Consider the following 12933-nt stretch of genomic DNA (forward strand, 5'->3'; position numbering starts at 1 on the left):
TTTCTACTTTTTATCGTCATTATTATATATTTTTCTTGTTTTCAGATTGGTCTCACTTGAAAGTGTTTCTTATTTACTGCTTTACTAAGTTTTACAAATATATTAATGCTCAAGTTTCCTTGTAAACAAATTGCCGACAAGGTAACTGGGATTGTTAGAGAAACAAGGAAGATGTGTTATTTATTATGCTCCAAATGGGGATTCCCCCTTTTTTATTGCCATAAAATATTGTATCTTTATTGTTCTTGAGGGTGTATTTTTAATTGGGGTTTTTTTTTTTTAGTTTGTATTTTTTTTTTTGGGGGGGGGGGGGGGGGGTGAGGTCTCTGTGTATTGAAATGAGTTTTTCATGGTTTCGGTCGGTTTTATTCCCCCCCCCCCCCCCCCCCAACTCTTACAGCTTTAAATGGCCTTTTCTGGTATTGTGATGTTTGGCAGCAGACAACCCGTAACTTACAATTCAAGTTATGTGGAGATTTATCACGAATCTAGAGCAGAGAGTCGAATAATAAAATCAGAAAATCTATTTGTGTCTGTTTAAGATAAGACACTATATTTATAATATGGTTATCTGCTGTCCCAGCAAATATATCGTATCGTTCTATCTGTCTGTGTGTGTGTCTGTGTGTATGTATATATGTATGTATGTATGTATGTATGTATGTATGTATGTATGTATGAATGTAGGCATGCATATACGATGATATGCTGGTTTGTATGTATGTCTGCATGTATGTATGTATGTATGTATGTATATGTGTTTGTATGTACGCTCATTTCTTTTGTATACATGTGTAGAAACAATGTGCAAGCGTGTATGTTCGTGTATGGCTGTGTCTGTATTTGTAAATGTGTTGATGTTCATACCATGAACCAAACTGAGCATTGTTTACCTCACATGAATTGCCTTTAATTTGGACAATAAAGATTATTATTATTATTATTATTATTATTATTAAGAATTTTAAAAATCGTTCATAATCCACTAGCTCAACTTTCTGTAAGTCGCAATGTGTCATATGTTGACATTTGTACTAAAGTTAAAGAGATCTGAATTATAAAATTTGAGGTTTTGTTGAAATTTTGAAAAAGACAATGTTTATTCACACTTTGATAACAATAAGGCATTACTTTCGTGTTTATTTTGTTTTGCAATCAACTGAATACATGCCATTACATGAATAATTCATGTCATTGAATTATTTGTTAGTGTTTAATGACCTAGATTAAATTGAATGCATTTGTATTAAATCAATATTTTTTAATGGATGTCTTGAATGCAAAGGTTTCTTACCTTCATAATCATTATAGACATGGATGTTAAAACGATGTGGATTGAAAGTTGATGTTGAAAGCTTATTGGACACAGTTTTTAAAAAATATAAATGCTTTGAAAGAGATGATAAAGATTGATAAATAGTACAGAAGAAATGAAAGTGATACTAAGCTGCTAGAATCTGTGGACTGTAAAAAGTAATAAACCAAAATGAAATATAACAGTAACAGCTTCGAATAGAACAAAATACCAAGCACGGAACATTTCGGGCTCAAAACCCTTCTTCAGCAAACAAACAAAAAAAAAAACAATAAAAACATTACTAAAAAAAACCATCTGCTGTCGATCTGTTTTTTTTTTTTGTTTTTTTTTTGGATGTATTTGTTTTCTTATTTTTTGTTGTTGGCTGAAGAAGAGGTTTTGAGCTCGAAACGTTCAGTGTTTGGTATTTTGTTCTATTTGACGCTGTTGTATTCATTTTTGTTTGTCAATTTTCACACGAAATGAAGTAGAATACGTGTATTTGGATGATGTTCTCTACCATATTGTGATGCTCAAATGAATGTGAATTTGTGTATCAAAGTGTGATTTATTTTTATGTTGTGTTATGTTACGAAAGTGCCTAAAAAGAAAAAGAAGAGGATTGTGAATGAGATGTTTCAATGATCTGAGTGAGATGGGTTTTTTTCTCTCCGCTAAAAGTTTGTTATAATTGGTTTTCATGAATTGTTAAACGTAAGAAGAATGAGACTGAACTTCTTCAAATCATCAGAGGTCTCTTAATGTCAGATTATAGCCATGCACTTTATTTTTACCAAGAGAGCAATAACAATATCTAGAGTTCTTTCAATTCACTGTTCTCTTGGTAATCGCAATATATCTTATGCAGGATTCCCAAACCAATATGACATTGAATATTTTGATAAGCAAATGTGCCCAAAATATGCAGATATCAGAAAATTAGAAAGAATATGAAAAAGTTAAATTGACGGAAAGTATTGTTCCCCTGTTGGAATTGTTTGGTTGTATCGTATTTTCCCACTCATTCTGTGAATGAGAAATGAAACATTTTGAGTCGCTAGTCAGGATGAGCTGAGAAATGACATCAATCCTTTCCTGCCAACTGTTTTATTGATTTATTTGGGTCAGCTCCTTTGACCTCCCACCCTACGGTGGGCATGGAGGCTCATACTCATACTGTGTCTTCTATCCCCCTGTATCTGTTTTCAAACTTGCTTTCACTCTGACTCTGGCCAGAAGGAAACAATCAAATTTATAATCACAGATTTAGATGATATTTTTTCCTTCTTGTAAATCATCTATCTGTTATGTACTGTTAATTTTTTTTGTTTTGAATATACAATGATCTGTATGCATTTTAGTATAATATTCCTCTTAGTCTTAGTAGGATTCTGTGCTTACGCCAGATGATCTCAAACCAAGTACACTGATAATATGTTCTTGGAATCGTCATCTGTTCCCTATTTGTATCATTCCCCTTTGTTTTACTTTTTCTCATGTGCTTTTAATTGTAATATCTTCATTTTTACTGGTGCTGAAATGACCTGTATTGTAAGCACTGTAAAATACCTCGAGTTATGACATTTATTTGCGACTTAGTCATTATACCATGCCTATTGATATGGATGTATACATTTATTTGCGACTTAGTCATTATACCATGCCTATTGATATGGATGTATACATTTATTTGCGACTTAGTCATTATACCATGCCTATTGATATGGATGTATACATTTATTTTTCCATTCAAAATAATCTAAAATATCCTATTTTCTGGAGTGATGTATATGAAAAAAAAAGGAGCTATAAAATGACTGTTGGTTGGTAAATCTGCACCAATGTCTGATTATAATAAAAACAAACTCCGATTTTAAAGGGTTTTTGGGATGGAGTCTTTTGAACTCCCATGATGGGCAGTGAGGTTACTATTGTAGTGTCTTCTATCCCTTTATATTTTTGTTTTCCTTTCCATGTTGCTAACCTTTTTGTGGTGGATTGACATTGATGGTTTTTATTTTCTTAGGTCATGGCAGGGATTCTTAGCTGAGAGGGAGGCAGTCAATTGTATAGTTCCTGATTTTGAGAGATATGTTTTTTCTTTGTTAATCATCTCTGTTATGCACTATTATAATATATAAAAGTATTGTACTTTTAAACATTGAGTGTATCCTTTGATTGGTAATGTCAAAATATGCACAGTAACAGATTGCTTGTGGAACCACTCCCATAGTGGGCAGGGAGGTGCTTACTGCGTCTTCTATCCCCTATATCTGTTTTCCAACTTGCTTTCTGTCTTTGTCTTGGAATGAGATTACTTGGTTTTGTCTGGTCCTGGCCAGAAGCCTGACTGAGAGGGAAACAGTCAAATGTATAGTTAGTTTTGGGAGATGATATTTTTTTCCCTTGTAAATCATCTCTGTTATGCACTGTATTATGTTTTCTTTATATTATATATGATTTGTAAAACATCTGAGTGTATTCCTCTTAGTGGGGACCTGTGCTTGTGTCTGGATGAGACTTTTAGTGATCTCAAACTAAGTTTGTACTTTGATTTTGATATTGTGCTCTTGGAATCTACACCTGTTTCTTATTTGAACCAATTCCCCTTTGTCTTACCTTTTCTTGGGCGGTTTAATTGTAATTCTACAACTTTTTACTATCCCATTTTCTTCCTTTTTACTGGCGCTGATATGGCCTTAATGTGTTGCAAGTGCCGTAAAACCCTTAAAAACAAAAACAAAACAACTTGTGGAACCAGTCCCCTTTGTCTTGATTTTTATTATCGCCCTTTTCACTGGTACTGAAATGACCTAATAGGTCATAATCACAAGCGCAGTAAAAACCTTAAAAAGAAATTGAAACAACACAAGATGTAGGCAGTTGGTCACATTTAACACCAGGGAGGTCCTGATAGCTCAGTTGGTAGAGCACTCGCTTCACAAACCAAGGTCTTTCTGACCTCCCTTTCCAACCAGCAATGATCGGGTAGCTGGATCTGATAGATCTAGTGGAAGGTACTTTGCAATAGACTAACATCCGATCAAAGGATAGCAAACGATTTCTATTGCCCATTTCACTTTGTAGAAAAGGGCTCTATGGGCCTAATATCTCTATGACTACTTTTCACATTTAGCATCACACTATAGCTGTGCTCATGTCAGTTACAGTTACAGATGAACTTCTGTATTACATTGGCAAAACACCACTTTTTTTTCATATTGGATATAAAACTTGTATTTCATAAACTATTAATATTAATAAAAGAGGTTTGTCAAAAGAAAAAAAGGGTTAAGTGGATGGGGTTTTTTGACCTCCCGCAGTGATCAGGGAGGACAATGCTGTTTTCTTCTCTCCCCCTGTATGTTTTCCAATTTGCTTTTTGTCCTAGGAATGAGATAACTTGGTTTGTCTCGGCCCTGGGTCCCAGAATGTTGGGAGATATTTTTTACCTCGTTTTGTAAAGCATCTCTCTGTTATATTTTTCGTTTTGAATAAATAATGATCTGTAAGTAGGTACACCAAACCAAATTTTGAGTTAAGAAAAAACCAAAAAGTCTATGTTTCATCACATAGTACTCAATTTTCTAAGAAGTTTGATACCAAAATGAGCCCTCTAACTCAATTATTAAGGAATTTACGCAATATTGAAGATTCGAAAAATATGCGCCTTCGCGCAACTTGCTCCGGTGTCAACTTTGCGCTATTGTAAAATGAAAAGTAATCAAACCACATACCTAAAACTTGCTAGACAGACAGACAGCAACACAGGGAACACGCCTATTTTTTTCCAAGCATATTAAAGAACTTTATTTTACTTTTAAAAGGTCTTGAAAATGGCTCCGAAGCCAATTTCACATAAAACGACAAGGGAGGTAAAAAAGAGCAATTTGAACGATTTTTAAAAATTCATTAAAAAATAATAAAAACATGTACATATTCATGTGATACATCAAATTAAAGTTCATTATCCATACAATGACAAAATGTAAATAGCCAAAGTATGCAAGCCACACATTGGTCATTAAAGAACATGAAGCAAGACTGAAATAATGAAATCACAAAAATTTCACCTAATAAAAAAACTCACAAATATGCAAAATGTCAGGATATACAAATAAAACACTTCATACGTACAGCATGAATAACGTACAATTCAGAAATAGTATGATCTCCTTAGTAAAATAAATTAGATAACTTCAGCAGCTTCAGACTAAGCTATGAAAATTGAGAGAGAAAAATAATCCGAAACCGAGAAATCACAAAAAAAAAAATGCACATTAAATCATTAATGCTTGAAAAAGAAATTAAACTCAATCAGGCTATATAACTCTTCGCTTCTTTGATGGGTTCTCAATGTCACCAGAAACAGAATTTGATTTTAAAAAAGACTTTAAAGCATCCAACATAAAATCAACATCACCAAATCTTAAACTCCTTCCGCCCGACATACATTTATGAAAACGTATTTCACTCTTCAATATATCTTTGTCATTGAATAATTTTCAACTCTAAGCCTGTCAAATAAATCAATTACATCTTTATCTGTTCGACAGGGCCCACCGTGTAATTCAACATCTCGTTCAACCTTGGAAATATTCTCCATATCCTTTATCTGCTTATCAATCTTCTTCTGTTGATTCTCTACAAATTTCAATCTTATATCATTATCTACTTTATCTTTTAACATCTTACTCTCATTTCGCATTTTCTTCCCATGCTTTCTAGCTACTTTGAACATGAGCCCTTGCTCTTCAACAGACTTTTTAGATAAAAACGATATTGTTTTATTGCGTTTGACAGCATGAATGGTGGACCGATTATGGAGTGATGCATTTCTCCTTTTACTAATGTCATAATCGAAATCACCAAATGCACTCTCACCAACCAAATTTGTAAGAGGACAATGGCTCAATGTTCTTTTCATTTCATCACTGACATGAGCATAATAACCATCATTTAAAAAATCTTTCAACTGTCTCTCAGTAACAGTAACAGAAGAAACATCTTTGCATAATATTTTTAACAAATCAATCATTACAACATTATTAAATTTGTCAATTTGACTATGTACCATATCAAATGCAGGGGATTTGGAAAAAGGGAGAGCATCTCCAAAAACAGATGTAAAAGAAATATCAAGTAATTCAGAGGGATCATCAGCCCATTTCTTAAAACAGTCATGCATCATTTGAACATACATAAAAAAATCAGTATACTTCACTGTATTACTCTTGACAAGAAACCAATAAGGCGAAGTGACTTTTAAACAAAATAGGGCAATACAACAAACCAATGACATTAACCTTAAATCTTGAAGGTCATGAGTAACACTCTTAATCAATAAATTTGGGTTATCATGTAAAATACCAGAAGTGAAAAAATTCAATAAATTGTCATGGTGGAATAAAATAGAAACAGCAGCTTCAAAAAAGCAATTAAACCTGTTGGACTTAAAACTAGGAATGGGAACAACATTGTGAGTATCAGAACAAAAAGTAATCCACTGTGGACGACATCCATTTTTCTGGTCACCCCTGGGACCCAACAAATTACAAGTACATCGAATTATTCTATTTGTCGCAGACTCTGAATCTTTGCTAAAAAATGAAAAGGCCCCATCTTTGTCCCTTCCTAAATACTCATCGTCCTGAGTGATCAACTTTCGTTCAAAAACTGACAATGTCTTTTCAAAGGCAGAACTAATTCCTAATAGAAAATGTGCATTACAATGCAAAAAACTGATCTGAAGGGAATCTCCAAGCTCAGCGTTTAGTTTATCTGTAAATTTATGACCAAAAAGAATATTGGGCGCAGCCCTATCAGACATGACACTAGTAATTTTAGAAAGAATTTCTCTTAAAATAATATCAGGAGAAATGGAGTACACATCTTTATAGCAATCAACTAAATTACTAATAACAATCATAGCAATATCCAAAAGAGTCAGAATTTTCAGTGGCAACAGGCAAAAACCCCAGATAAAAGGTTTCCCCACTATCTAAAGTGAACTGATGTCCCACTATCTTTTTCTGATCTCTTGATGTACCATCAAAATGAAACGTAGCATTTTCAGATTTTAAAACATTTTCAACAGTTTGCATATTTGAAAGGACAAAAGCCTCATCACACATGTTTAAAACTGTTTGAGCACAAGGTAAATTTTCAGAAAATACATAATGAAAAATATTGCTTGATACAATATCAATTACTTTTTTTACATTTTTAGCTGAGACACCTGTCTCACAAACTAAGGCGATGACAGCTTTCCTGACATCATCAGAATATTCATTATTTTTAGAATTTTTAATTTTAATTTCAAATGGATTAGCTTCTAAATTTTCATATCTGATGATCTCTTTCTGTAACTCATCTGTAAGGTATTTATTTTTTGACTTCATTTTCTGTAAGGACAAATCTTTCTTATTTAAATCACTGTGTAAAACAGATATAGTTGAGCAATAATCTTTACAAATTTTGTCATGCCCAGCTTTAATTTCTTTTAACTTTAAATCTTTTTTCTTTAATTCAGCTTCAAACTTTTCTTCTAATTTAGACACAGTAACTAAAGCTTTATCCTCAGCTGAACTAAGTTTCTCTTTCAGTCCTTTTACCTCCTCCAGTAGAGAAAATTTCTCCGATTGAATATCACGTAGTGCAGATTCAACAATTAGAAGTTTTTCATTCAAAGACTGAATCAAATGTAACTGGTCATCTTTCAGCTTTGGAGTAGTTGGAGTTGGACTAGATCGTAGTGGGGTGGGTGGGCGAGGCGTAGGGTGCTCTTGTAATGGCAATGATGAAGGCTGTAGATGTGAGGGTGGTTGTGGAGACGAAGAAAGGGAAAATTTTGATAGCAGAAATTGCTGAAGCCTTTCAGGATGTTTGGTCTTGTTGCTCCTGAGTCGTTCATACTCTTTGAATGTTTTTTTTAGGACACAAAAAAGTTTAGAATTGATGCTCAGTCCAGATAAATGACAAACCCATTGAGCCGTTGTGTTTGAACTTAATCCCATATCCCTCCTGGAAAGTTCAATATCAATAACTAATCCGTTATCGATGTGTTTCAAATCCAGTGAAGATGCAGGCGGAAAGGGCAATGAAGCACGGGTGATGCCAAAACTCGACAACTTATCCGAAATAAAGTCGAAGTCAACCCCACATTCCAGGAACGACAGATCATGCCGTTGCATGCAGAATCTCTGGTAAGCACGCTCCACTGCATGCCTTATCCGTGATCTGTGTGATGCAAGGTCTGGGGATATCCGTAGAAGACAGTCTTCAATCTGAAATCAAATTATTTGAAAAGATGAGACAATGGCAATACAACACAATTTTACATTGTCAATTGTTACCTAACTCTGTACCTTTCTCGTTAGCAATGCTTACTCATATGTACAGTGAATCCCACTAGGCACTGAAATGCACCAATACCCCTTCATATGATCCTCACCGATTTCTTCCTGTAACAAAACATCTTAATCTTAGCCAGCAAAAAAAAAATAAAAAAAAGCGGTCAGAGAACAACTGTCTTGACTTTGCTCACTTCTTGACAATGGATGATCACATGATAGCTTTGGGAAACTTCTCTGAAAAAAACGTGATTACATATAAATGACGAAATAAAAATATAGTCACCTCCTTCCAAGATTTTTTTGATGAGCAGTTCTCCGATTCCTGCTTCAAAAAATAAAGCTGTACAAGTAACTTCTGGTTCACTTTTATTGGTGGCAAATCTGGTCGTCTACCTCTCCCAGATACCAAAAAGGTATTTTTTAACCCTTGGTAAACATCATCATCTGAGGAAATATATCAAAATGAAAATTACTAATTTTATCATTAAAATCAAAATCTTCCTTACACAAACATTGAAATAGATACACGTTATTATTATCCCCAATAAATAAAAAATACCAAACAATAATCTGAATCTGATGAATAGGCAATAATTACAACATGAATATGAAAAAAAAAAAAAGTCATTTGCCATGGTAATAGCTAGTAATAATAAGTACCAGGCAGTCTGGTAGCGCACAATTAATATTTGATCTACTGAAATTATATTGAAGGATCACAATAGTCATATAACTTTATAAACAAATCAGTCCACATCCAAATTATTGACAGGGGTCTGAGCCCATCCAAAGCAAAGTTTCATAACATAATTTTTTTTAAAAAAGCTTACTATTGCTGTAAAGTCACATACGCCTCTATAATAATAATAATTAATGATAATTTCTTAACCAATAACCTTAGAACGCATTCGAACTAAAACAAAACTAATGTGAATCTCGATAAGTTGTCCGCAATGGACTCGTCCGAAACCTGAATTGAGTGTCCGCCATTTTGAAATCAAGATTTCATCGCCACAAAAGTCTAGGGTATTAAGATGACAAAATACAGCTGTATTATTCATTAAAATAAAATTTAGATTGGTGTCATATAAAATTAGATAACTGATTAAAGTCTTACTGGTATTTGTTTAGGGGAAAATATAACATAAAAAAATACAAAGTGCCACAAAGTTCCCAGTTGCTGGATACGAGGGAATACCGCAAGTGAAAGAATTTTAAAAGACACTGCGTTTACGATTTTGACAAAAAAAAAATAACTAATATAAAAAAAGCAATATTTTCAATGATCAGAAAGTAGATTTCAAACATATAACTTACCTATAATGAGCTTTGAATCCATTCTTGAATGAAATCAATCAATCAATCACACCTTGTTTACAACTAGTCGCGAGTCGACTAACGTCAACTCGGCTCCTTCGTTTGAATGACTTCGCCGGGCATGGTCGTTCTTTTTAAATAACCAGCTTGCGGACGCTGTTCCATAAAATAGTTTCGAATTTTTACCATGAATAGAAAATTGAATACTTTTTCATTTCATGTAAGTTTCGTTTCAATGTTCTCATATTTCGGCATTTTTTTTTTTTGTCAAAAACTTCAAAAAAATCGATTTTTAGAGAGGAATATGATTTTATACAATATAAAATTATATACCAAACGAAAGAGAATTCAATTCTGCTTCAAATAACACCATTCATTTCCCGATCTCATAAACGGCGCTCGCAAGACATCCGGTTGAAAAAGATGAGGTCATAAAAACTGACCGTGAGCATTCCGACCAACCGTTTTCTACACATTTTTATTCAAATCTATTAATATTACTTATTGAACAAAACCATTTTCTTTTTTCCCTATCATAAAGAAAAAAGGATGATCTTTACAATGACACCAAGTGTAATGCATACATTTTACACATTATTTGAGAGTAGCAGTGTGAAAGTGATGAATTTTCCCGATTTTCATCACAATTTTACCCGATAGTGGCTGGTTTGGAGTACCTACTGTAAGCATTTGAATTTGAGTGTATTTCCTCTTTAAGAGTCTTAATGGGATCCTGTGCTTGTGTCTGGATGAGGCTGTGTTCCACCCTTGAATCGTATACCTATGATGTTCGCATGGATGTACGATCCGATAGTGATGTCGTTTCTTCTTCTCTTTACTAGCCTATCCTGCTTCTTTGGTTTGTGATTGTATTTTTGACAGGGGATATTTTTTTTTCTGTAAATCTTCTGCCTGTTTGTCCTTGGTTATTTATAATTTAGCTTATGATATCTTTAGGTTATGATTTTGATTTACATTTGTACTATTTTTGTTAGATTGCTTGTTTTTTTGTTTCAGCGGTCTCTCATATAACCTCAATTGTGTTGGAAGAGACCTAAAGCAACAAACAAACAAACAAAAGGCTGTGTTCTCACTAAGTACTCGATAGTGTGCTCTTGGAATCTACAACTACCTGAGCCATTCCCCTTTGACTTGTGGACTTTTAATTGTGTAAATCTACAATTACTTTTTTGACTGTCCCATTTTCTTGGTGCCAAAATGACCTAAATGAATGTCAAGCTCTGTAAAACCCTTAAAAACCACAAACAAAAAGTGATAAACGGAGAATTCTTAGAAATTACATAATGAACACAAAAATCTCAGTGCCTATTGTTAAAAATATGAATACATTTATATATGAAAATGAGATAGTCATGTTGTATGTCAATTGGTATAAATATATAGGTATATATTTTATCATGTACAAAGACCAAACTATTGGATGTCAAAATATTTGTTTGAAAAATTAAGACATTCAACTATCCATTGTGTATGTCGTGCAATAATGATATAAATAAGATGTAATTGAGTTTGTGAAATGCCTTTTTTTTTTAAAACTCTTCGCTTTGATCTATATCTAATCTCACTGTGAAATTGAATTGTAACAAGTATGATATGCAGTCAAAATGTTCTCACCAAACTATTCTACTGCACCAATACATCCAGTCACCCAGTCCAGTAGTATGGCAGTGTGCTTAAATCCAATGAGTACTGTAGAGTTTGCTGAGCGCTAAATTCATTAGTGTAGAATTCATGCTCGAGTTCGACTTCCATTTCTACAATTGTGTTGAGAACATCCGTTTTGATTCTAATGATCTTTGTTTTTTATTGTGTTGTTATGGTTACCCTATAGGTCAAAGTTCAATCTTACTTACATAAAGTTTGAGCATCAATTAGACACTTTGACCTCAGGAAAAGCCTTTTGCACACTTGTTTTTTTTCGTCCATGCAGCAGTTATTGGGTTCCTGGTTCTTTGAGATATGGTGGAGATTTTTTGTCATTATCAACTGAAACCAGGATAGACTATACTGCCATACTCTGGAAAAACCCGTATTTGAAATTTGTCCAGAAAACTTGTCCTTTAGATATCGATCTATTTAAATGACCCTTAAGATGAGGGTCATTTAAATCAATCGATATTTGAGGGACAAGTTTTCAGACCAAATTTCAAAAATGGGTTTTTCCAGAGTACAGCAGTATAACTGTATTGGGTCTTATGGGTCTAAGATTACTCTTCAGCACTCTTGACAAATCGTCTTTATTTATTCTTATTCTAGCCAGACAACTTTTACAACTATTAAGATGACCCCCTTACTTGTCCAAAAAAAGAGAGAAGTAAGTCTCGGGTTTAAGCCTTCAAAACCGGAAAAGAAGTCCACTCCTTTGATTCAATTACAGCACTGTGTGTACTGATAAAACTTTTAAAATTTTGGTTTGTATTAACTTTACTTAAAAATATCGATTAATAAAGATGAACACCTCAAAAATCCTTACACTTGAAACTTCGTTCTGTCAATGCTGGAGAATTCAAGAGAGATTTTTTCCACAACTCCTTATCTCCATTTTTCCCTTTTTGAGATAGTGAGGATTATTTCCCCTCAAAAATATCTCATCCGGTCTAATATATTTTCATGATTAAGCCTAAAATTTAATACCAAAATAAGAAAATTTTTGTACCAGCTGTTATTTAAATTAAAGGATGCGTTTCAATCTAGCCAATGGAAGTAAAATCTCAAAGATTGGTGAAATCAACCTAATGAGTTTTTGGATAAAGCCTTCAATTTGTTGTTATCTTTATTTGGGTGAATGTGTAAATTTTTATTATTATTAATATTGTTTAATGAATCAAGTTAAAATGGTAAATTGCTATACCGACATTTTATTGTTTCAAAGATGATTGAAATAAAAAGTTTTTAAATGCAAATTTTCTAATTCTGCTTTGTGTTACTTCATTTCTTGTTTTC

At 33.3% G+C, this 12933-nt stretch overlaps 1 protein-coding gene across 1 annotated transcript; it reads right to left on the minus strand.

Annotated features, from left to right (window-relative positions):
* Window positions 1-5080: 5080 nt before the first annotated feature.
* LOC144972437 (uncharacterized) lies at window positions 5081-10105 on the minus strand. The gene is made up of 3 exons (XM_078913608.1): window positions 9970-10105; window positions 8936-9096; window positions 5081-8583 (listed from the first exon to the last, which is right to left on the minus strand). Exons 1-3 carry the CDS (start codon window positions 9989-9991, stop codon window positions 7213-7215), a joined length of 1554 nt encoding a protein of 517 aa, XP_078769734.1. The 5' UTR covers window positions 9992-10105; the 3' UTR covers window positions 5081-7212.
* Window positions 10106-12933: the final 2828 nt, after the last annotated feature.

The sequence above is a fragment of the Berghia stephanieae genome, chromosome 5, assembly GCF_034508935.2.
Source record: "Berghia stephanieae isolate SIO BIC M18660-M18661 chromosome 5, UCSD_Bste_1.3, whole genome shotgun sequence".
In the NCBI taxonomy this organism is placed as follows: Eukaryota; Metazoa; Mollusca; class Gastropoda; order Nudibranchia; family Aeolidiidae; genus Berghia; species Berghia stephanieae.

Bases quoted from the DNA above. Each gene is read 5' to 3' on its own strand.
- LOC144972437 (XM_078913608.1), bottom strand. From the start codon at position 9,991: ATGGATTCAAAGCTCATTATAG. The intron at 9,097-9,969 runs GTAAGTTATATG...ATATTTCCTCAG, and splicing joins GGATTCAAAGCTCATTATAG to ATGATGATGTTTACCAAGGG. The intron at 8,584-8,935 runs GTGACTATATTT...ATTTGATTTCAG, and splicing joins CAAAAAAATCTTGGAAGGAG to ATTGAAGACTGTCTTCTACG.